The sequence below is a fragment of the Vombatus ursinus genome, unplaced genomic scaffold (assembly GCF_900497805.2).
Source record: "Vombatus ursinus unplaced genomic scaffold, bare-nosed wombat genome assembly UNPS02014770.1, whole genome shotgun sequence".
In the NCBI taxonomy this organism is placed as follows: Eukaryota; Metazoa; Chordata; class Mammalia; order Diprotodontia; family Vombatidae; genus Vombatus; species Vombatus ursinus.
In genome coordinates this window covers 33,456,147-33,481,372 of record NW_020954548.1, presented here as the reverse complement: position 1 = coordinate 33,481,372, position 25,226 = coordinate 33,456,147, and the positions used below count along the sequence as shown (strand labels likewise).

At 54.8% G+C, this 25,226-nt stretch overlaps 1 protein-coding gene across 2 annotated transcripts; it reads right to left on the bottom strand.

The window, feature by feature from the left end:
• Window positions 1–278: 278 nt before the first annotated feature.
• On the bottom strand, window positions 279–24,808 carry CASKIN1 (CASK interacting protein 1). 2 transcript variants are annotated; one of them, XM_027862651.1, is made up of 20 exons: window positions 24,715–24,808; window positions 14,754–14,805; window positions 14,547–14,644; window positions 14,293–14,438; window positions 14,082–14,177; window positions 13,721–13,851; window positions 12,384–12,492; window positions 12,022–12,130; window positions 11,790–11,884; window positions 11,127–11,244; window positions 9,335–9,436; window positions 9,113–9,207; window positions 8,929–9,013; window positions 8,733–8,821; window positions 7,434–7,544; window positions 7,250–7,351; window positions 5,145–5,283; window positions 2,944–4,995; window positions 1,529–1,931; window positions 279–1,132 (listed from the first exon to the last, which is right to left on the bottom strand). In XM_027862651.1, the coding sequence occupies exons 1-20, from the start codon at window positions 24,806–24,808 to the stop codon at window positions 1,036–1,038; spliced, it is 4,323 nt and encodes a 1,440-aa protein (XP_027718452.1). In that variant the 3' UTR covers window positions 279–1,035. The 2 variants fall into 2 exon arrangements, with proteins under 2 accessions (XP_027718452.1, XP_027718453.1); XM_027862652.1 differs by lacking the exons at window positions 7,250–7,351; window positions 7,434–7,544.
• Window positions 24,809–25,226: the final 418 nt, after the last annotated feature.

Here is a 25,226-nt window from a genome sequence, read left to right as displayed (position 1 = left end):
CCTCCAGTGGTCCAGGGAGCATAGGACCAGCCCAGCCCACAAGCCTTCTTGTCTCCTACTGTCTCCACCTCCAGCCAGCCCCACTTAGCCTTGCTGTCCTTGGGCACTGAGGCCAGCAGCCTTCCCCTGGGAACCCAGGCCTTGGCCCTACCCTTAACACCTCCAGTCACCCTTAGGGGCCTGATATAAGACCAAGGCCCCCCGGATGAGGCCTGGCGGCTTGTGCCCAGGGACTCAATCTCTCCCCCTCTCCCTATGGTAGTGGAGATAGAGAGGGCACATACCAGACAGATTGATGGGGGCTACAGGAGGGGGAGGAGGAAGAGCTAACCCAGCTGTTATTATTGCATCATGGCGGCAGGGAGGGATGGGGGATGAAGCAACAGGAATGCAGCCCAGGGCCGCTATGAGGCGATCACTGGCAGCAGCACCAGTGACCAGAAAGCCCTTGGACAAGGAGGCCAACCTCTGACCCCAGCCTCCTGCTCTGCTCATGGCCCCCCGAAATGTTGTGCTTGTGACCAGGGGGGGCATGGAAGGGCAAGGGGTGGGGACCCCTTTCAAGGGCACTGCTCTCTCAGGCCCAATCCCCCCCACCCCAACATCCTAACCACCAACCACCAGTGCTTGAACACCAACCACCATCTGATCAGCCAGGCCCTGGGGCAGGGGAAGGGATGACCCCCTCAGTCTCCTCCCACCCACCCACAGGAATACTCCAGCCCCCAAGGACTCTGAGTCCTTGCCCCTCAACCTCTCCACCTGCTCCACACCCTCCTCCAGCCCAAGTCCCTGCCTGGAGGCGGCAGAGGTCAAGGATGGGGCAAGGAGGCAGCAGCAGCAAGGGGCCAGATGGGGAGGGGGTTCCATCAAGGAGGCCATCCCCCCAGAGAGCACCCCCCCCAGCCTGCAGCACAAAGAAGGCGGCCACGTGGATGGCCGGCTTGGAGCCCAATCCTGAGGTAAAGTTCTGTGTGTGGAGCCCGGGGTGGGGCAAGGGGGGCAGTCCTGAGGTTGGCTGGGCACCTGACGGGCTCACTCCAACATGGCATCCAGCTGGTCAGCCAGGTCATCAAACATGCTGCCAATGTCATCCAGGATGCTGACTGTACTCTTGGACTCAGCGGCCGAACTGAAATGAGAGACAGAAAATGGGGGTGATGCTTAAGGAGACAGTGGCTGAGGGGGAAAGGAATGGGGGACCACAGATTGAGAACCAGAAGGGGACCCCCTCCAAGGTCATCTAGCCCAATGCTTTCATTTTACAAACGATGAAAATGTGTCCCAGAGAGAGTGGCGACTTATACAAGGTCACGTGGGATTTGAATTCAGGCCCGATTACTGACCAAGAGAATGGCAACCAGGGGGCTATGCATAAGGGGACAGTGATGGGGAGAAGGGGAGGGGGCAGCTACCGAGGAAAGGGAGATTGGAGGAACGGTGACCTGGAGAAGCGTGGAAGTGGGGACTGAGAGAAGAGAAGGGACAATCAGCAGGGAGACAGTGACCTTGGGGGCACAGCACATACTCGGCTGCCTGTCCATTATCGTGCTTAATCTTCTCCTCCACAGCCTGTAGGGCAGCAGCCAGGGAGGCGCTGGTCTCCTCCAGCTTCTGGTGAGCACTGTCGCTGGCGCTGCCGTCTCCGGGGGGCACAGCCATGGCGGCCCGAGGGGGCTTGATGGGCACCTGCTGGGGGGGCACACCCGGCGATGGGGGCTTGGCAGGGCTGGCACAGAGGGAGGGCGGTGTGCTGGCTGGCTTACTGGTAGCGGCAGCAGCAGGTGCCTGGCGGGCTGGGGAGGGTGTGGGAGTGGGGCTGGCACTCACAGACTGCAGTCCCAAAGGGGCCTTGACTGGTTTGGGTGCTGTGGGCGGGGGTGGTGGCTTGGGAGACACTGGCGGGGGCGTTCCGTGGGCCCGCTTCACCTCTGTTGGGAGAAGAGAGAGCATTTTACGAGCCATGCCATCCTCGGACCTTTTAGATCCTGCTTTGGTGAAAAAAACCAGCCAGCGGTCTATGCCTGCTGGCCACACCTACCACCAGCTGTGCCAGCTCTGGCCAACAGGGACACTTAGCTTTCCCATTCCCTCGCTGGTACCCACCCTGAGTCAGGGGCCCTGGAGGAGCTGGGTCCCACTAAACAAAAAGGATTCTGAGTGTCTTAACCTAAAGGACCAGTCAGAGTCCCCCTGGTGATGACCTCCTGGGGCGAGCCAGGAGGCACAGGATGGGTCTAGGAGAGCACAAAAGTGACTGGTTCAGTGACTCCAGCTCCCTCTCCTTCTTTGAGTGGTGGGCACATTCTGTGGAGAGGAAGGCAGCCCAACAGCTCTAGGTCCTGACCCTGTGGCCATGGAGTTTAAAAATGGAAATCTGGGAAGTAGGAGCCAATGCCTAGGCATCGTGACTTGTGTGTATGCAATGTCCATGTGTGTGTGTGTGTATGTGTGTGTGTGTGTGTGTGTGTGTGTGTGTGTGTGTGTGTGTGTACAAACAGGTCACTGCCTCTGTGGGGGCAATGAAGATGGCATGATAGCAACCAGCATACAGGCATGCAAACATCTCAGAAAACACTGCTTCATCTAATCTTATTTGCAGAGAAGGTGTGGACCAGGGGTGAGGCAGGAGCCCTGGGTTGGTCTTTGTGCAGAATGCAGATTCCATTGGATTTGGAGTCCAAAGTCTGGGCTCCTGCTACTTACTCCCTGTATGACCTTAACCCCCCTGAGCCTCAATGCCGTCTTCATCTAGAAGATGAAGGGATTGAACCAGATGGGCTCTAAGGTTACCTTCAAGCACTGAATCTTAAGATCCTAAGAAAAGAGTCCAGTTTCTTGACGTGAGGTCCTTCTGTATACTCTGTCTGCCCTGCCCCCTTTCCCTCAGGGTCCAGGACCTCGGACCACTGCTCAGTGGGGAGGTGGCTGTACTATACGTACCTGGGCTGCCGGGGCTGGGAAGTGGTGCCTTCTTGGAGGTGGTTGGAGGTGAGCCCTGGATCTTGGGGACCGGTTGGGCCAGGACGGGTTTGGGGGACACCGGGGGCTTGGCAGGCTTTTTGGCCTCTCCATCAGGTGGCGGGGGAGGAGGCAGATGGGCAAGGTCTGCAGGAGGGGGTGCGGCAGGGGGGGGCAGTAGAGGCAGCTCTGCAGGGCCACCACTCTGTTCAGAGGCTGGTCGCCGGCGGACAGTGCCTGTGCCATTCTGATACACAGATAGTGGGGGTGGCTCCAGCCCAGGCTCCCCCCGTTCCTTGGTCTTGGGCCTCCGTTTCACTGTATCTGACTCGGTCAAGATAAACTTGACATTCTCCTGCTGGCTCTGCTTGGCCCGGATGCGCCGCTTCAGCGTGGCACTGGCCTCGACCTTGGCCAGGGGAGGGCCCTCGCTCCCCTCCCCCTTGGCTGGGCCCCGTGGCCGCTGCCTGATAGTGAGGCTGCCCTCCTCAGCGAAGGGGATGTGCTCAGGGGGGCCCTGCTCCCCGCGGCGGGCAGCGGCCAGCAGCCCAGTGACAGGGCCGCTGAGGGTGCGCCGACGGTTGACTACCTCACCGTCCAATCCAATAGCATCTTTGTGCTTGACTGAGGCCAGCACTGTGACCACGCGGCCCGGCTCAGGGCTGGCAGGATGCCCAGCTGGCCCTGGGTGCATGGGATGGCCTTCTGGGGGCCTACGGGCAGCCCGGGCCCCACCCCCAATGGATGACAGCTCCAACATGGCAGCGATGCTCTTGACGCTGCCTGCGCTTCCTGTGTCCACGCTGCCAGCCAAGTCGCTGGCCCTCCGTCGCTGGGCCCGCCCACCCGGTGTGCCCTCCTCAGACCTGGCCTCCTCGCCCTCTCCGTCCTGGACCGGCTCATCTACCAGATTGGCGCTAGACATGGCAGAGCTGGAGCGCTTGGGTGGGGGAGGAGGGGGCCCCTTCTTCTTGGGCCGCACGGCGAAGGACTGGCTGCGGTTGACATTCTTATCGCTGCCCACCGGGGTCCTTACCGAGTGGCTCCGTCCCACCCGTCTCTGCACCGTGGCATAGGGCCCTGCTGCGGGCACCATCAGCTCATCATGGTCAGGCTCACTGTCCGAGGCAGCATAGCGGTTCAGGCTGTGTGCTCGCTTCTTGGGCCGCCCAGGCTCCTCCTCGGCCTCCCCCACAGCCCCAGGGGGCAGACACAACACAGGTACGGACATAGGGGCAGGCGCCGCTGGCGGGGGCAGCCCCCCGTCACCTTCCACAGGCTGGGGCAGCACGTAAGCAAAGCCTCGGTGGGTGGGCGACTGCGGAAGCGAGCGGGGCGACATGGGCCGCTCGGCCGGAGGCAGCAGCTGTGGAGTAGGCTTCACCTTGGCAGTGGCCGGGGCTGGGCTGTGGGCAGTGCCCAGTGTCTGTGGTGACGCTGGACGGGGCTTCGTGGGCGTCTGAGGTGGTGTGAAGTGGCCCCCGGCGGCACCCGGGGGAAAGGACTGCCGGGGCTTGCCAGGCACCGGGGGCACGCTGGCTCTCTTGACGCCGTGTCCGTGACGAGTAGGCCGGGTCTCCTTGGGGCTAGGAGTGGAGGCACCCTCATCAGCCAGGTACTCTTGGCTGCGGGACATGGGTCCGCTGGGGCCGGGAGGCCCGTCTCCCAGAAGCTCTTGGGAGCTGCTCATGTGCCGTGCCCTCCCGCTCAGGCTGGGCTCGTGACGCAGGCCACTGGCCCGAGGTGTGGGGGGCAGACTGTTGGTGGGCTTTTCGGCCCCGCCCTCGGGACCCGAGGGCGGGCCTGTCATAGCGGCCTGCAGTTCATCACTCAGCTCGCTGTCTTGGAATGTGGTCATCTTGGGTGACTGGCATTCAGCAGGGGTGGGCTCCGGGGGTGGGGGAGACTCAATGGCCACCACCTCCAGTGACTGAGGGGCCTTCCGGCGCAGGGCCCCTGCCTCATACTTCCCATACTCAGCTTTCTGCAGCTCTGCCAACTTCCTGACTGCCAGCATCAGTTTCTTCTGGTGCCCTGGATGGGAGACACATGGCAGATAGACTGGCCAAGCCATGGGGACAGTTAAAGGGCTGCCCAGTGACGGAGGGCCCGCCCCAGATATCCCCTGGGTCACCCAGGGACAGGGCAAGGCTAGGCAGGGTGGGGGAAGAAAGGCGCCTTACCCAGCTTGGTGATGCCAATCTCCTGCAGGTCCTCCCAGGTGATGTCAGTGATAAAGTCAATGTTCTCATAGCCGTTTTCCACAAGCACTTTGTAGTACTGGGCAAGGCCAATCATGGAAAGCCACACAGCCAGGTTAGCCTGAGGAAGGAGACAGCAAACAGCCCTCCTAGGTCTCAGGACAAGCCAAGCCTGAACAGGTGGGTCCAGGCTTCCCCTGAGGCCCCCCCTGGCCACTGGGGCTGCCTTGCCTTGTCTTTCCCCTACCTCCCCCAAGCTGTTCACTCAGGGTTGCTAACTTGTGGCTGGGGTCAGGAAAGGGAGCAGTAGACTGGGGAAGAACAGACAGACAGACAGACAGACAGGTCAGCAGGTGCCTCAGAGAAATCAGATCATGAGAATAACAGACAGTAGAGATTGTCCTGAGTCTTGCTCCAGGCCTAAGACCTTGGGGAAGTCCCCCTCGTCTGAGCCAGGCCAGTCTGGCCTGCCCGGGCACTGGCATTCACCACACACCACCATAAACACCGAAGCATCCACCATTTTGTGTCTGTAACACACCTGTGACCTTGCCCAGACATATGGAGGGGGGAGGGCCATGTGACTGTTTCCCCACCCCCTCCCCCACCCAGCCAGCCAGCCATTGGTCCAACCATCTGTCCACCCCACCACCACTACCTTAAACACACATAGACACACATCTAGCCACATCCTATGTACATGTAAAACCCCAGACACACACATACACACATACACATATCCCAAGCACACCTCTCATACTCCCTATATACATATATAGTACACACGTACACACACAATTGCATCTCTCTCACACCCACCAAATACATATGCAGCACACACACACACACACACACACACACACACCAACTTCATCTCTTTCATACCCACCATCCTCTCTCCTCTCCCCACCACAATCATGGCTACCTTCACCTCCTACTTTCCTGATCAAAACAGAGGCAAAGAGGAAGAAATAACCCTGGGACACGTTTGTGTTGAGCCCTAATATAGATAGGTCCTTGCTGAGATGTAGTGACTTCCACCTACTGACCCCACTAGTCACGCGTGTGCTTGGGTGATCCCCACAAGAAAAGAGAAGGAATCGGGATGTCGTCCTTGGATGAGGAGCCCTAGGCAAGGGAAGGGGTGGGGTGAATGTCATCCCTGAGTGCAGGGCATGGAACCAGAATTGACATAGCCCTTCACAATCTCCTGGGCCATCTCTCTCTCCCACCCCCGTTAGCAGATGAAAAAGCCCAGGCCAAGGGAGGACTGAGTGGCGCATTTGAGGTCACCCCATGAGCATGAGTGGCCGACCTAGGACAAACCAGTTAGTTTCCAGGGCTCTCTTCACTACCTCCTATGGTATGTGTGTGGGTCCGGTGGGCATGTATTAATTGGATGGACCTGACCTGGTGGTTTGTGGGAGTGTGTGTGGGGGGTTAATGATGCGTATGTGTGTTACAGCGCTGAGTTATGTGGATTTCACACTATAGGTGTGACATTTTGCTGATCGAATGAATCTGTACCTGCTCTTGGGCCCCGGCTATTGCCTAACAAAGAATAAAAGCTATTCAGCTGCCCTGAACCCAGGGCCCAGGACTCTGGGCCCAGCATCTCCTTCTCTCTCAGCCCAAACTCCAGACAATGCACAGCCCTGGCCCCAGCCATGCCCACTGCCCTAGGACCTGCCCCGCTGGGGAGGCCAGCCCTGGTGCCCATGATGGACAGATGGCTGGACAGGTGGCTCACTGCTGGCAGGGCCCGCGCTGCTCCCGAGGGGCCATCCTCAGTGTCTGACCGAAACGTCGCCTCACTCGTCTCCCCAGGGCCAGGTTGGGGGCAGCGGCTCCGTCCAGGCCAGCGGGCGCTGATGGGGCCAGGATTGCCCTGGGGTGGCCCAGTGAAGTCGCAGGCATATGCCCCATGCCATAGGCCCCAGGTGTGGCTGCCCTGTGCTGGGCGGCACCCGGGCTCCAGCGCAGAGCGTGACTGTCTGTCTGTCCTGGGGCTCCAGAGTGGGGCAGCACCCTCTGCCCTCCCCATGCCCGCCACGGCTCTGCCACCGCCAGGGCGGGAGGGGCCTTACGGGTTTGTGTTCAGGCAGCCAGTCAGGGAGGGTCAGGCTGTTGATCTCTGAGGTTATCTTCTTCCGGTGGCCAGGTTTGGTGACACCAATGGCCGTGAGATCCTAGGGCAGAGAAAAGGCCCCGTTACCGAGGTGGCAGGGTTCCCGGGGCCCATCTTCTGGGCCCAGCCAGTGGCCAGCTCACCTCAGGGGTCATGCGGCTGATAGTGGGAAGATCGTAGCCAGAGGTGATGAAGTTGGAGGCATAGTGCTGCAACTGGAAGGTGGCGAGCCATTGAGTGACAGCCTCCGCACTCTGGAAGACACAAGGGGGCACCTGCTGCAGGCCGGACCGCTGGTGGACAAGCCTTCACTGTCCTGTGGGCTGGGGCACTTCCCGGACTCTCCTGGGACCACTCAGCCCCAATTCTGCTGCTTCCTCTTTCAGCCTGGCCATGGTCATCTGTAGGGCTGCAGCCGTCATCCGGGCCCCTCCCCAGTGCTGGCTTCTCCTCCTCCTCCTCCTCCTCCTCACTGGCCTTGCCTGAGCTCAGATGCTGTGGCTGCTGCCCAGCCTGGCCACCATCCTCCAGCGCTGCTCAGCCCTCGGGACCTCCGTCCGGCCCCTCCAGCAGAGTCCTGCCACTGTCCAGGGGCCTCGCATCTCCCTCCCTTACCCCTCCTCCATCTTTGTATCCATAGCTCAGGAAAGCCCTTTGGCAAGCCTAACCATGTGTGTGTGGGAGCATCCTGTGGACAGATGTGAATGTGTCTTAGTGTTAGCCAGAGATCCATGTGCCTGGTCTTTTCTAACCCAAAGGCTCCCTGGGGCATATTTATAAGCCCCCTAACGTGGTGGTGGTGGGGGGCAGACAGAGAAGAGAAAACCTGTCCCCAGGACCAGTAACAGGCCTGATCATCTCTGCTCACAGCAGCCTTTGGTACCACACCCTGGCCTGGTCCATTCCTCCAAGGCCCTAGAGGCCTGACCCCAGGAGCAAGGATCCCAGTGACACGCTGGCCTCCAGAGAGAATTCAGCCCCACATGCCACCCCCCATTCCCCCACATACACTCAACCTCTTCTACACATAATACACCTCTCCTAACACACACACACACACACACACACACACACCTCATCGACTCTAGACATACACACGCATTCCCATGCACCCCACACACACACCACACCATCCCATCCTGACAGAAACATACACATATATACGCCAGTGGCTGCCTAGTCCGTAACAGATAGACAGTGGCCAAGCTTGCCCTGGGCCTCCTCTGGAACCCTGCAGGTCAGGATTCCCACTCTTTCCCCCATCTAGGGCTTCTGGCAGGTGACCTGACAGGCTCCTGCTGATCCCCTCAGAGATTCCCAGTCCTTTCCTCCTTGCCTCCTCTGCTTGGGCCCCTCATCAAGCCTCCCCCCACCAAGTTAATAGGGTCCCCATAAAGGGAGCACTTCTGTGACCTGAGAAGAGGCCCAGGCTGACCCCTCACCTTTCCCTCAGACGCAGGCTCCATTTTTTTGGGTGGCTGCTCACCATAAGCCTGCCCTGTGTGTGTCACAGGCTGGGCACGTGAGGGACCTGGGCAACAAGAGGAAAGGGGTGAAGAGCTCATTAGAGGCTGGGGGCTTCTGAGATCCAAGGAGGATAAACCCAGAGGAGAGGAGGTAGAATAACCAAAGTCTCACCTGCAGGGCCCTCGAGGGGCTTGGTTGGACTGTCCCCGGTTCCTGACTCCTGGATGGACTTCTGGGAGAGCACAGTTGCTAAGAGCTGGGGAGGCAAAGGGACAGACCGGACCGGGGTCACCAAAGAGCCAAACTTTGCTCAGGATGTCCCCTGCCCCCCGTTCACCCAGGCGTCCAGTCATACCTTGACCCCTTCAGAGCCGGCGTGCAGAGCATGACTCCCACTCCCTCCACTGCGCCCGCTGGCCACACCACCTAGGCTACCACTGCGGTCAGCACCTGCCGAAACCAGAGAAGCTTCAGGAGTGGCGCCCACTCCCTCGGCCCCTCCTACGGGCATTGCTTGCCAGCTGTGGCTAGTGATGCCCCTGAGAGAGGAGCCCCTGGCCTGCCCTGGCTTCCATACCAGTAAAGGGTTTCCTCAGGACCCAGATTTCCTCTGGAGGGGCTGCAGAACTGCCCTGGGAAGGGGACAGGTGGGACGGGCTCATGTCAGCTCCTCGAGAACCTTCAAACACAACATAGGTATGCCCTAAGTCTTGACCCCTTATCACTTGGCCGACACTTAAGCCCCTACTATGGGGAGTGGGGCCCTGGCTGGGCCCCTCTGGGTTCCCCAGGGTGAGCACAGCAGCCAAGCAGCAATGCCCCTTCCGGATTATCCCAGGACCCTGAAACCCCAAATATCCTTCCTCTCTTGGTGGGGTAGATCCTCTACTAGAAGCAGACAGGTAGGCCGTAGCCAGGGGTTAGGCCTGTAAACCCCTCCCTCTCCCCTCTTGCACCCCAGCCGTGAGTTCACAGCCACGGGCAGGCCAGTGAACCCTCTCCTTTGTACTACTGTCCCAAACCCTGGTATTCTTCAGAGCAGGGCATCAAACAGGGGCCCTGGATCATGACTGCTCAGCTCTACATGGGCTAAGGACAGACAGAAAGCAGAAAGGGACGGAAAGCCAATGGAGGCGAAGTTAAATAGGCACCATAGAACTTCTATTCCATCCTCAGCCCCTCCAACATCACCTCCATTCCCCAAAGCTGAGCTCCTCAAAGTGTCCTTCCTTCTATGAGCTGGTTAGGGCCTACCCTCCCCTCTTACAGAGTTGCAGGAGAGAGAAAGACATAGAGATACCCACAGAGATCAGAGACAAGAAGGTAGAGGCATGAGAGAGACCCAGAGAAGATGGGAGACAGGAACCAGTGAGAGAAATGTAGAGACAGACAAGCTGGGTAGAAACGCTGGTGGAGCCAGCAAGCGAGGGGTCTGAGTCACTGGCTGTCGCTGGCCAGGGGAGGGAAACGCTCAAATGCCAAGCAGACCAGTTTGCAGTCAGCCTGTCTGGGGGTTCTTTGAACCTCTGCCAAGAAGAGCGTTCTGGGGAACAGCTGGAGGGAGGAGGAGGGACATTGATGGGGAGAAGGGGCGGAGGAAGATGGAGGGAGGAAACAGAAGCCTTGGCAGCAGAACAGGAGTCAAACGAGCATCTCCTCCACCCTGCCCCCCAACCTCAGCTCCGGGGGAGACTGGGTTCATCTAGGTATTTTTAGGAGTTGATGGAAGAAGCGGCTGAGGGGCAGAAGGCTCCAGGCTGCACTCTAAACAATGACCTCTGGGTTCCCTCTCCCAGAACAGCTCAAAGCCTAGACAGGTCTGGGCCCTCCTTGGTCTAGCTCCTGACTTCCTATACGATGGACTATCGGGGGCTCTGGTTCTTCAGGAACACCAGAGGAGACCATTCTCATTTCTGTAACTGAGGGGTGTTCATATACCTGCACGCATGCGCCCCTGTTCAGCTCTCTGACTACCCAGCATGAACATGAGATGCCACATGCCAAGGTCATGTCATGGGGGCATGGTGGGGGAGGGAGTGAGGATCAAGCAGGGGGTGTTACCCGGTATGTCAGAAGGCAAGGGAGGGAAGGCAAGGGGAGCTCCTTTCCCCTACTGCCAGGCAGAAAGATACAGTTTTCTCTTCCCATCCCTCTTCCTAGAGAGGGTCTGTACTGCTCTCAAATCCCAAGGACTGGGAAAAAAAAACCCTGGAAATTGTCCAGGGCTAGGAAACTGAGTCTGATCAGGGCTCAGGGTGAGTGTTTAGGGCTGGGGATACAGCAAGGTTTAGGAGTGAGGATGAGAATTGAGAAGTGAAGGGCAAAGTTGAGGATCAAAGCCCAGACGAGAGTCAAAGTAGACTAGTTGCCTGCTCGTTTGGTGATGGCCTCGCCCAGAGTAGACGGGAAATAGCCAACACGATCATTGCCAGTCCGGTTGTCATGGATACAGCCTTTCCACCTGCCGTCAGGATGCTGTTCAAGGACCTGTACGAAGCAGGGGGCAGGGTTGAGGGCCTATTGCATTCTCTGAGTGGTCTTGGGGCCCAGGACATCATGATTCAGGGCAGATCCATTCCCCAACATGAATACACTGTAGTTATAATAGCAAAATAGCAGAGACAGCAGAGAGGAGGGGTTCAAGAGACCCCCTCTCCCAACTTTGCTGTCAAGTTGAGTAGGAAATTAAACTTTGCCCCAAGATGGGCTACTGTGGGCATGTTGGTGTCACTAGTGACTCCCAACCTACCAGGAATTCCCCTAAACTATTAACTAGAGGGAGGGAGCAGCTCTCCATCCTGTCACTTTGAGGCTGAATAATCCACCACCACCCTGATTCTCCTGCCATGTCCACGTCTTCTCACCGGCCATGCCTCCCCATGATCGTTCCCTCCAAGTGGCCACATTTCCCCACTGCTTCATCCAGAATGACCACCAGGTAGATGGGGTAGGAAGCAAGGACACAGGAAGTCTCTGACCTCAGTCTGCCTCACTCACTGACCCCAGGGAAAGCTCTGCATTCTCCTACTCACCGTGATCACATCTCCCGCCTTCACATTCAAACTTGTCAGGTCGTAGTTGTTGCAATAGTCTTTTGTCGCCCGAACCTGCAGAGCCGCCGATGCCTCTGGAAGCACAAGAGAACACACCCACCCAGTCCCTGGAAATGAATCCAGCCAGCATGCCTTCCACCCTCCAAGGATCCACCGGTCCAGGCTTCTTTATGCCAGCCCAACCTTCACTCACCACCCCAGATCTTCCCACCTCTCAGCAGCTGCTTGATCTCCTTGCTGGCCTGGGAAGTAGTGAATTGGTGGACAATGTCCAGTGCGGTCTGGCTGTAGGTGTTCCTCACGTGGGCATTGATTCCACTCTGGTTGGAGGGGGAAGGCGAACTCAGGTGGGGAGGCTGGGGACCTAGGGAGGGGGCTGGAAGAGCTTGGGACAAGAGCAGAAAGTGGGCACGAAAACCCACTGCCTCATCCAGAACGACCTCGAGGGAGATGGGCTGGGGACCAAGGGCCCTGGAGGTCTCTGACCTCTGTCTGACTCCTATCTCAGTGCCCCCAGCCCTTGTCTCCCAGACTCTGACCCCGCCAAGTCTGCCTCCCCTTCCCTGAGCTTACATCCAGCAGGAGTCGGACCACATCCGTCTTCCCACAGAGTGCGGCCTCGTGCAGGGCAGTGCCTGACTTGGTCTGACGGTTAATGTCAATGCCAGCTTGGAGGAGGAGTCTGGGCATGGGGGGAAGGCAAGAGGGCCAGAGGTGAACCGGGACACTGGCACCTAGGTCTCATCACAACCTCCTATCTCTGGCAATGAGTCTGCACCCCCATCACACATCTCTCAGGTCAAAGACTCGGAAAAATCTGGCTCTTCCCTTTTTCTCATTCTCCTTTCTCAAATGACCCAATCAGGAGCTATATCCTCTTAGATCTACTGCCACAACAGTACATCTGTTCTCCCCCTTTGCCACTCTTATACCCACCATTCTGGGATAGGTATGGGACTATTACTATGGCCTCCCAATTAGTCTGCTTGCCTCCATTCTTTCCCCTGTCAAAATCATCCTTTACATTACTGCCAAAGTAATCTCCATAATGTACTACTCTGATGACATTACTTCCCCATTCAAAAACCTTCTATAGCTCCCACTGCCCACCAGGTAAAAACTATATTTCTTTGATTGACATTCAATGCCCTTGGATCTACCCAAGTATAGCTCTCTGCTCCAGCTAGTGTCTGTTTCTCTCTTGGGCTGCCCTGAATAAATGGCTCATCCCACCACTCACACTGCTTCCTTCCTCCCACCCCCCACCACTTCTGTGAAACTTTCTTTGGTTTTTCCAGGCTGCTCTGTCACCTCTGAGCATCTCTAGCTGAAACACACAGTCCAGTCTTCTTTCCTACATCATCTTATGCTGCTTTCTCACTTTTCTCTGTGTAAATCTTATGCTGCTTTCTCACTTTTCTCTGTGTAAATCTAGCCTCCCTCACTGACTGTGAGCACCTTTCCCAATGACAAGATCCTCCTTCTCTGTCTCTCTCCCAGATTTTGAACTTCCCAAAGGAAAGGCCAAGGTCTGCTCCTTCTCTGTCTTCCTCTTAGGGATAGGAAAAGAACATTAAGCCCCTGCTATGTGCTAGGTACTACAGTGTCAACAAATATGATCTCATTTGATCCTCACACCAATCCTGGGAGGTAGGTGCTATTATTATCCCTATTTTATAGTTGAGGAAACTGAGGCAGAGGCTAATTGACCTGCCTAGTGTCACCCAGCTGGCGAGTATCTGAGGCTGAATTTGAACTCAGGTCATTCTGACTCCAATTCCAGATCTCTATCTACTGAACCACCTAGCTGCACTAGACTGGGCATACGGGGTGAGGGACTATAGAGAAAGAGAAAAAAACCCCAGAGCCTCCCCTCTGCCCCTCCTGTCTATCCCTCACCAACGGCATACCTGATAATGTCAATGTGACCATTTTTGGCTGCCAGGTGCAAGGGGCTGGTGCCATTTGGGTCAGTGGCATCTCCTGGCCGAGGCTCCAGTAGGGCTGCACACATGTTACTACTCAGGAGCAGCTGCACCACCTTTAGGGGGATAAAAGGGGAAAGGAGAGGAGAATCAGGGCAGCCACTGGCATGGTTGTTGTCTCTGTGCCAGAGAAGTGAGGAGGGAGAGGCAGGATCAGACATTATCAATCTGGTCTCCCAGGACCATCCCCTAGGCTCGAAAGACAGTAGCACCTGCACTCTATCATCTCCCTGCCCCACCTCCATCCCTGGGGTGCTCCCTACCAAAGGGCCCCATGAAAACTTACCCCAACACGTCCAAACTCACAGGCCAGGTCCAAAGGCGTCTTCCCTGAATTGTCCACAATACACGGGTTGGACTGATGCTGAAGGAGCATCTCTGACTGCAGGTCCCACAGGGAGGGAAAGGGGGAGAGGGAAATCAGTGAGAGCCGATCTCGGGCTGGCCCCTAGCCCTGCCCTGGTCCTCCCTCTCTGCATCTGTCCCAGAGCCCTCACCACATCATAGTGCCCATGCTGGGCTGCCAGGTGTAGCGGGATATGGCCCTCATCTGAAGGGACGTTCACGGCCGAACCTGCCTTCAACACCAACTTCATAGGCTCCTTCCTGCCTTGCCAGGCTGCATAGTGCAGAGGCCGCATCCCTAGGGGAGGAGGTTGACGGTCAGCTGGACCCTGACCCCTGACTTGGCCTAGGGTCTCCCTCCAGAGTAGGGAGGAATGAGCAAGCGGCGGGAGTGGGGTGGACTTGCCTTTGTTGTCTTTGATGTCCACAGCGGCCTGGGCCTCCAGAAGCAGGGCGATGAGTTCTGTGTTGCCGTTGAGGGCAGCATGGTGGAGGGCTGAGAAGCTGGGGGAACGGGATTGGAAGGTCATGTTAGAGAGGCGTCCAGCCTCATCTCAAGCCTCATCTCATCCATAGGCCAGAGGAAGAATCCCCCCGTGACTCCCTAACTCACCCATCGGGGTCCTGGAAGTTGACATTGACCTTCTTGGCTGAGCCCAGGAGCTCTAGAAGGGAAGGGAGGAGTAGTGAAGAAGACGAATGAGAAATCATTGCTCTCTCCGACTCAAGTCATCTTTGGGAGAGGCATCGAAATGAGGCCACCAACCTCCTCCCCACAAACATATATATTCCCAAAGAGGACTAAAGTCAATAGCCTGGCTCCAGAGGAGAAAGAGCCCAAATCCAAGTCCAAGGCTGAAGTTCACCGTGTTAATAGTAATTAATAATAATAATAACATTTTCTGTAGCACTTAGTATGTGCCAGGGACTGTGTGCGATCCTTTACAATGATCTCATTTTATCCTCACATGACCCAGGGAGGTAGGTGCTTTTTTTTTATAATCCCCGTTTTACAGATGAAGAAACTGAGGCAGACAAAGGTGAAATGACTTGCCCAAAGCTGCAGAGCTAGTGACTGAAGCCAAACTATAACTCCAGTCTTCCCAATTCCAAGATCAGCACTCTATCCAAGACACCCCCTAGCTGCCTAGCTGCCATTTCCATAGTGTTTTATGATTTACACATCCTCACAAAAACAACCGCACTGCCAGGAAGATAATATAGTTATCCTTGTTCCTGTTTCACAGATGAGGAAACAGACCCAGGGAAGCAAACGTCACACAGCCAGAAGCAGCAGATCCAAGATAAACCCAGACCCTTTCTCTCTACCACGCCACAGGTGCCATCTGTCATCACTGATAGGGGAAAAGATGAGTTGGAGAATCAGTGATAGGGGGTGGGGAGAAGGGGGCAAGTGGGGAGGGAGCAACTGGACACTCCCTAGGTTTAAATATACATATTCTGCCTTCTTCCTGAAACATAAACACCAAGGCCTGGGGCTGGACCCTCATCTTCCTTTGAGTGCCTATAACTAGATTTCACAGAAGAGGGAATAGGTAATAGTGTCCCTTTGTGCCTCAGTTTCCCCAATGGTCCTTCTCTAATGCCAGACTATCATAAGATTTGAGGTGCCACAGTCTCTACAGCCTTCCTCACTACTACAAGGACCCCCTGCAATAGCCTATAGAACTGGGCTGTGGGCTTTAAGCTGCATCTTCCCCTTGACCCTCTCCCCATTCCCCTCTCCCCTACACACACACACACACACACACACACACACACACACACACACTGCCATCCTCCCCTGGGCTCCTGGCCCACCAGGGCACTGATCCAGATGCTGCTGCTACCGCTTCTCTTCTACTAAATATAGCTTGGGGGGTGGGGTGGGGGAGACTGGGAGAACACACAACAGACTCTCATACACAAACACACACACATACACACACACACACACACACACACACACACACACACACTTCCAGGACAAGCTGAGGACTCTGTATGGGAACTAATTGGATAACTCCCCCAGTGAGTGATCCATCTTCTTGACGTCTGCAGACTGGGTGGGGCAGGTTGGGCTGGCTTGGGAAAGCTGGTAGATCCAGGACAGGGGTGTCTCTGGGGGAGTGGTGGAGGCCCCCAAGGCCGCAACATTAAGCTACTGGCTCAGTGAGGCCCTCACCCACTTTTCTGCGCACTCAAGAACGGAGCTGTTGCTTTCCCTTCTCCACCCCGCGCCCTCCCCAACTTCCCCCTGGTTCCTGCACAGCCCCAGCATAACTTGGAAAAGGCTGGGACCGGCTCTAAGGTCACTTCCTGGTCCAACAACATAAAGCAAAGCAGTCCCTGCTAAATGCTGAAGCAAACGTGCATGCATGTGTGAGTATCTCTATCTGTCTCTCCATCTCTGTCTCTATGTATCTGACGCATTCCTAACAAGACTGAGATTCTGATTGATAATCAGAGCCTGCCAGTTCTACCCTGCCTGCCACTGCCACCCCTACCCTGCAGGATTCAGGCCCAGGACAACCCAGAGCCTGCACTATAGCTCCACAGCCCTCCCTGGAATACAGCCAAATACCCTGCTTCTGTCCCCACTTGTCCAGCCATTCCCTCAGCTTTCTCAATCCTCTCCTCCAGTTCCACTCCCCAAAGTCCCCAGGATCTGCATTCTCATTGTCAGCTGGACCACCCCCTCCTGCCCCTTTCTACGGTTACTACCCCAGAGCCAGGACCAGTAGAGATAGGCCAAGACACCAACGCTGAACCCTTGCTAGAGAAGGCATAGGATGGAGGCCTGGATAGATGGACAAAACATACAGAAAATGGGCAGCCAGCTGGATGAATGGGTAGAGGGCATGGACAGACAGATGTAAGACAATCCCCTCAGAGCTGGCTCTCTTGGCCCCTGCCCTGGGCTTGGGCCCTTCGCCGGATCTGCGTCAGCCCTGGCCAGACTCTAGTGGCCCCCCATCACCACTGGGCCTGCCAGGACATTGGTTACATAACCTGTTTGTGGGTCAATCAACTCCATGGGGGAGGGGACCTCTAGGCTGGACAGAAGCCCCTTTGTCCTCGATTAGGATAAGGGGGTGGGGACTTATGGAGTGGCCTAGGGGGTGTGGCCTGGTGGAAATATCATAGGATCAAGGCGGAGTAGAAAGAAGGGTATGATAAGATTTCAGAGTTGGGAGTTGAGTACTGTGTTCTAGTCCTAAGTCTGTCACTGACTATGTGACTTTAAGCAACTTCATCCTTCTGGGACTTAGTTTCTCCCATATGTAAAATCAGGGGTTTGGAGTAGATCATCTGTCAGGTGTCTCCTGTTTTCTAAGATTTCTCTTTCAGCTCTAACATTCTATGTTCTAAGGTCCCTTCCCTTCCCTAAAGAGGCAGGCTGAGTAGGGTAGCGGGTAACAGTGCTGGGCCATGAAGACCTGAATTCAAATCCTGCCTCTGACACTTATTAGCTGTGTGACCTTGAGCAAGTCACTGAACCTCTATTTGCCTCAGTTTCCTCAACTGTAAAATGGGAGAAATAATAGCACCTACTTCACAGGGTTGTTTTGAGGATCAAATGAGATCATAGTTGTGGGAAAAAAAAGCTCAGCATAGTATCTGGCACATAGTAGGTGCTTAATAAATACTTATTTCCTTCCTTCTTTCTTTCCTATCCTTCCTCCCCTCCCTTTTTTCTTCCCTCTCTCACTTCTTCCTTCCTATTCTTCCCTCCCTCCTTTCTTTTCTTCCTTCTTTCCTCCCTTCCTCCTTCCCTCCCTCCCTCCCAGCTAACATTCTGGGTATCAAAGTCTCTTCCAGCTCTAACATTCTGTGTTCTAAGGTCCCTTTCAGTTTTGTCTCTTCCAGCACTAACATTCTAGGCCTACATCCTTTCAAGCACTACTATTCTGTGTTGTTGAGTTCTCTTCCACCACAGGCCTTCTATGGTTCTGCGATTCTATCCAGGGAGACCCACACATACATCTGCTCAGTCATACCAGAGCAGATCTACCTCATTAGCACATAATAGGTGCTCAACAAATATTTTTGAATGAACGAAGTCACACATCCCCACAGTCACAGATCTACAAACTGTCACATACACAGTCACCCACGCTTGCCTCCCTGGCCAGGGGGTGAAATTTTAGAGCAAAGGAGGCTGATTCTCTGGGATGGATTTGAAACTAACACTGAGAAGACCAGAAGGTCCTTGACAAGAAAGGAATCCCCTACCCCCATCACACACACACACACACACACACACACACACACACACACACACACAGAATCACATAGTCAAACACAGACACAAAAACACAAAGAGATTAAAGGCATAGCCTGGCTATCCTGTTGACATCCAGAACTGGGGAGAATCTGTCTCCTCCATTGGACAAATTAGGAAATTGAACCAGGATGCAGGACACTTGTCCACTTGTCCTCTTTTTTGCTCCAGTCCAGTTCTGTCTTAGAGATCTCCTAGTACTTAGCGAGTGGAGATGGGAGGGAGGGTGAAGAGCTGCTCCCAGCTCTTCTGGCCCCCTCTTTCTCTCTGAAAATTCACACAAAAGGTCACAGATAGCCTCGGGTCTTCCAAGGCTTTTTTGAGCTCATCAGCTCATTCTCTCTTCCTTCAGGGAAAACAGCTAGTCCTTCAGCCCAGGAGTTTCCTCAGCAGACATAATACATAAATGACCATACAGAGACCTTGAGAGCTTCCTACTAGATTATCACCATATGCCATCCTTTGACATCAGCTCTGACTCCAGATCTTAACCACTCTGATCCTAATGTCACTGAATAACCCTGAGTCAACTACACTGACCTCCAGGCATCAACAAAACTCAGCTCAAGATATCAAGCACCCTGATGCCATGATAGCAGCATTCTGAGCCCATATCACCACAACTGACTCTGAGATATCACTATACTGACCTCACAATGTCAGCATTGACCCCGTGATATTACCACATTCACCCTGAGATATAATCATACTGATCCCATAATATCATTACAATGACCCTGAGACAGATCACCATGTCAATTCCAAGATATTACACTAACCCCATTTACCACCCTGACTCAGTGGTGTCACTGTACTAAACCCAAGATATCAGTGTTCTGAGCCCCTAATATCACATCTTACCCTGTAGACACTGACAAGTGTGTCTGAGTATGTCCTGTGTCCCCTCTGTAAGGAGAGGACTAAGAGATCCCCAAGGACAGAGGTTGCATACATACATTTAACTCCTAGCGTTCAGTCAAGCTCTGACAAAGCTAAGGTTTTGGCATAGGATAGGAGTAATAGCTTTATGACATGAAGAGGGGAGTAGAGGGAGAGCTGCGAGTATAGTGCAGTAAGTTTAAGGAAATACAGGAAGAATAATACTTCTGGATTCTCTCAGACATAGCCCTCATCTTGGGAAGTCCCAACTCTAAGGGAAGAATGGACAGACACACCATTGTGTTGATATCATGGTAGATTCCTTGTGGATTGATTGGTGGAAGGTTGGAGGAATCAGTGCCTCGATGCTCCTGTTTGCTCCCATCACCCACTCTGATCACAGGAAGGTGGGCAAGGCATCAGGTTGACCCATACCCTTGGCCTCTCAGGCTCCTTGAATTATATGGCAGCAAAATGATTATAGGTCACTGACAAACGGTCCTCATGGCTTATATACAAAAACACACGCCCAGAGGCAGACATGAACACATTGCTATAGATTGTAGGAGATGACTCCCCAGTTATGGATCTGGGTGATGCTTTTCTTCAAATTCCCACATCCATCAGCAGCTAAGTTTTGCCGAGTTACCTCAATAATATTTTTGGCATCTGTTTCCACTTCTCCACTCACCCAGCCACCACCCTACAACAGGCTTTCATTACTGCTTTCCTGGATGATCATAATAGCCTCCTAACAGCCTTTACTTCTCGCCCTTCCAATTCATGCTGCATAAGCTGCCAAGTCAATCCTCCCAATGTACCACTCTGATCACATCACTCCTGAGCTCAAAAAATGTTCAGTGGCTCCCTATTGCCTACTAAATAAAGCCCAACGTCCTTAACCTGATATTCAATGGCCTTAACAATATGGCCCCAGCTGACTTTCTCTCACAAAAAAAAAAAACCAACATACACATAATAACTCACTTTTCCATAGCTCTCTCTGGCTTACAGAGTGCTTTCCTTTGATAGCATATAACCTCCTTCACAGCAGGGGTAAATTTGTGTTTTACCTTTGTATCCAAAAAGTTTTCTTTGCACACAGTAGGGATAGAACAAGAATGTTTTGTTGAATTAAATTGAACAAGATCATAGGGACAAGGACACCAGACATGTAATTCCATTGGCATAGGAGGACCTTTCCATTGAGAAACTTCCTTTACAAATGCAGTGGGGTACATTCTCTGCAATTTCCAGTTTCAGTGTGTTGCCTGGAACACTGAAAGGTTAAGTGATTCGACCAGTATCACAAAGCCTTCATGTGCCAGAAGTGAGACTTGAATCCAGATCCTCCTAACTCTGAGGCCAATGCTATATCCACCATTCCATCCTGCTTCTCTATGGAGCTGATAGTGCAAATATTACTGTTCCCATTTTACAGATGAGAAAACTGAAGTGTAGAAGAGCATAGGCTTTAACCTCAGAACCCCAGTGTCAAATACAGCACTCTATACAGCTACTCAAGTGGTATAGTAGAAAGAGACTTGGTCTCTGAAGTCAGGAGACCTGCGTTGAATCCCGGACCAAATATTTATTTGTTATGTAACTTGAGCAAATCACATAACTTCTCAGTCTCTTAATATGTAAAACTGATATAAAGATACTGGCACTACTTACCCCAATTCAATACAGTTCAACATTTTGTTTTGTGGTTTTTTTGAGGCAATCGGGGTTAACTGACTTGCCCAGGGTCACACAGCTAGTATCTGAGGCTGGATTTTAACTCAGGTCCTCCTGATTCCAGGACCACTGTGCCACCTAGCTGCCTCTACATTTATATATTAAATGTCTGCTATGTGTCAAGGCACCAGGAATACTAATACTAAGGAAAATTATCTCTGAACTTTTGGTCACAATTCCCTCTGTCCCCTTCATCTCCTCTTGTCTAAGTCCAACTCCTATTTCAAGGTCCAGCTTAAGTCTTACTTCCTCCAGGAAGGCTGGGGGAAGGATGGGGAAATCTAGTTTGACCAGCCCAGTGCACACTGAACTTCTTCTCTGAGTTTCTACAGCCTTTGAACTGAGGGCCTCCCTCCTCAGCTTAGCCCCTGATCATTCTACTTCTGTCCTGTTCTTTCAACCCCAAGATGATAAGCTCCAAAGCCAGCGTCTGTTCCCCCAGCCCCACCTCCACACACCGAAGGAGAACATTAAATTGGGTACATGGAGCACTCAGTTCAGGCAGGCTAGCTGGACTGGTATGAACTGGGTGACAAAAACAAGAAGGGAGCAAGAAAGAGGATGATAGCAAGGGGGGGGTGATGAAGTAGATGGTGGATGATAATGGAGGAAGCACTCAGGGGCATGGGGAAAGTGATCAGAGGATGGCAGAGAAAGGAGGATGACAGAGTTGGGAAGCTGGTTAACAGTGGAGTTAGAGGGATGATGGAGAACAAGAGAGCCTTCTGGTTATAGTGGGGAAAATTTCTATTTCCTCTGAGCACCAGAGCTGCCCACTGAACATCACTCCCTGCCCTGGCCCCACCCTCCCACTCCCTGGGCCCAAATTCCAGCTGCACTTTGCTGAATCAAAATATATCTTACTCCAAAGCAGGCCAGTGTCACCATGGCAACCGTGCTAATTCATGAAGGGGTTTCTCCTCTCTGATTTATGAAGCCCGCCCCCTTGGAGTCAGAGCACCCGGTTGAGGTTTCTGTCCCTGTCTCTATCTCTGTCTCTGTCTATCCCTCTGTCTTTCTGTGTGTTTCTCTCCCTCTTCTCTGTCACTGTCTCTCCCTATTCCTATTATCATCTCTGTCTCTCCCAGTTTCTGTCTCTCCCGTCCCTATTTCTTCCTCTCTCTTTCTCCCTGTCTATGTACCTAACTTTGAGCTCTTCCAGAGCCTAGAGACAGACTCTTCTGACTCTGAACCTCTATGTTCCTAGTTCAGGACTTTCCAGGTGGACATCTGACTTCTGACCCTTGGGAAAGTGTTAAGCCAAGTGAGCTTCTGAGAGAACCTATGTGTGATCAATGGGCATGATCACACTCGGGGGAGGATCTTTGCCTTAAAAAGAGGGGGAGTCTGAGAGCTACAAAGAATTTATAGATATTGAAGAAATTAGAAATGAGTGCTCAGGGAGGAGTGACCCCCTAGTCTAACTAGCTCCCACCTACTTGTGCCTTGTGTCTGTCTATGTGTGTTTATCTATCTGTGTCTATGTCAGCATATAGAACTGCTAGTCTGTGGGTAATTGTGTATATCTTTCCATGTATGTCGGTCTGTACCTGTGAGTTATTTGGGGGTGGGGGGGGATAATGCTTACTATATTCTGGTCTCCCATATGATTCTAAGGAAGCCTGAAAAAAATTAGACCTAGGATCTCTGTTCCCCTAGTCAGTCTCTATCCCACAGCCCATCCCACCCTCTGACTCCCCAGAGAGGATAAACATTAAGGCAATGGTTGGAGCAGAGGCTGGCCACCTTAGGGGCTTGATGACTGCCTCCCTCCCCCCACCCTCACCCCCAGAACTGAGAGTGCCTCAAGCTCCCTACATTCCCTGGGGAAGGGGAAGCTCCCCCATTTCCCAAGAAACCCCTCCCCCTACATTGGTCCCAGGTCTGGAGAATAGGTGGGGCAGAGGGACAGATTCACATAAACAACTGTCAATCGTTCACTAACACTCAGTGACACACTTGTACACACATATTGCCAACTACTGCTCACACAGAGATGCACTTTGATATACACGCCATAGCCACACACGCAGTCAGTCACATGCAGAGGGAGGCATAATCTCACACACTCTAGGAATTGGCTTCTATCTGCATCTCCCTCCCCCTTTCCGTCCTTCCCCCGCCCTCCCCCAACCCCTCCATCCATCTCCTGCTCCTGGGGGAGGCTCCGGCTGAGCCAGGATCAGCGTTAGGATCAGGAGGCTGAGCAGAGGCTCCTGGGCCCTCCCAGGGGGAGCTCACTGCAGCCAAGGGCTCTCACCTCACTCCTCTGCTAGCTTCCTCCCTCCTATATTAGCGAAGGAGATGGGCACTGGGTGCTTTGGGATCCTTTCCCCCCCAGCTTCCTCTAGGCTGTTTGACAAGAGATCCCAACAGACTAGAGAAATAGGCTCCAAGAACAGACTGGTAGCTCAGACACCTGAGTTCTTATCCTGGTTCTGCCCCAAGTTGGGCGACCTTGGACAGGTCACTCAGCCACTTTGTGCCTCAGTTTCTCCATCAGTAAAACATTGCCTAAACCTTCTCTTCACGGACCATGAAATGGAATTACGTCTCCCCACAGAGCCCCTCCCCTCTGTCCCCTGCCTTTAGCCACCCCTCCCACATACATACAGGCATACATACATACTTACATACACACGGTCACATCAGCCACACCCTCAGGGTGGCCCCTGCCCAGTTTTCTCCAACCTTTGTTATTAAGCATGATGAGAAAGTGAAGATAGAAGACCCACCCCTGTCCCCCTGGGGAGCTACAAGGACGGACAGTCCCTCATCCCCAATTGAAAGAGTGAGAGAATCAGAGAAGTAGGACCCTGCCCCTCACTTTCCCCACCCGCACACCTGGGGAGAGGCAGCATGTGAAGCTATGACAGGGCACACCCGGGACTATCCAGGTGGTCCAGTTGCTTATGTGTGTCCACCTGTGTGTCTCGGAGTCCCTGTGACCCTGTACCTGTCTGTCCTAGCCCTCTCTGTGCCCATCCATCTCTGTATCCCTTTAGCTTTCCATAAACCTCTTGAGTATGAGTGCTGAGATGGGGGGGGGGGTGAAGGGACGACATAGAGGGGCAGGGGGAGGTGCGGGTTTGGGCTGTTGGATAAAATGCGCCTCCGGAGCCTGGTGAGGGCGAGTCATCGCCTGGCCCCCACCACCTTCTCTCGGCCCCAGGCCAGCCTCTCTGCAGCCTCTGGCTAAAGTGGGGGGGGAGGGGGAGGAGGCGGGCTACTGGGGGCGGGGCCACAGACACCGCCCCCCTCAGCCTGTATCCCCCCACCTCCCAGAACCCCTAGACACTGCAACCCCCCAGTATCTCCCCACCCCCTGGGTCCCCTGGGGATACCCTCAGACCCTGCATTCCTATCCCCCAGCATCTCTTCGTTCCATGTATCCCCCACCTGCACCCCCTCCCAGACCTTGCATGCTCCCCTGGCATCTGGCAGCCGTCACAGATCCCCAGGGCCTCCCCTGACACCCCAAATTCTCCCAATGTGTGCCTCCAGACCCAGCATCGCCTCTGGACCCCGCATCCCCCAGACAAGCATCTCACCACCCCGGGGGCTCTCTTGCCCCAAGCCCCCCACCCTCTTCCCAGGCACCCCACCTCCCCATTTCTCCGCCCCCAGCCCAAAGCAACCCCCTCCCGCCCCCGCCCCCGCCCCCGCTCACTGGCTTTCCCGGGCCGCGGCCTCTGCAGCAGCCTCTGCACGGCGCCCACGTCCTCCGTCTTTACCGCCTGCACCAGCTCCTGGTCCTTGCCCATGACGGGGTAGCCCGCCCGGCCCTGCCTGGCCCTGTCCGGCCCTGGCCCCGTTCCGCCCAGGCTCCAACCCCAGCTCCCGGCCCGAGTCTCCCGACCCCAGCCCCAGCCCCGGCCCCGGCCCCGGCCCCGGCTCCGCGCTCGGGCTCGGGCTCAGCGGCGCCGGAGCATCCTCGCCGCGGCTCGCGGGCGGGAGGGGGGAGCGCGTCACGGGCGGGGGGCGGCCCGGGGGCGGGGGGATGGCGGGGATGGGCGGGGGCGGGGCCGGGGGGAGGGGCTGCTGCGGCCCCGGGCGGAGGGGGTGTGTGTGTGTTGGGGATGGGGGGGTCAGTGGGGTTGGGGGAGACTGGTTACCTGGCGCCGCCTCCAGGACGCCTGGATCCCAAGCGTCTCCTTACATCTTCCCCCCTCCCCCCTTCGT

Bases quoted from the DNA above. Each gene is read 5' to 3' on its own strand.
- CASKIN1 (XM_027862651.1), bottom strand. From the start codon at position 24,808: ATGGGCAAGGACCAGGAGCTGGTGCAGGCGGTAAAGACGGAGGACGTG. The intron at 14,806-24,714 runs GTGAGCGGGGGC...CTTCCCTTCTAG, and splicing joins GCCGCGGCCCGGGAAAGCCA to AGCTCCTGGGCTCAGCCAAG. The intron at 9,014-9,112 runs GTATGACTGGAC...TTGCCTCCCCAG, and splicing joins CCGGCTCTGAAGGGGTCAAG to CTCTTAGCAACTGTGCTCTC.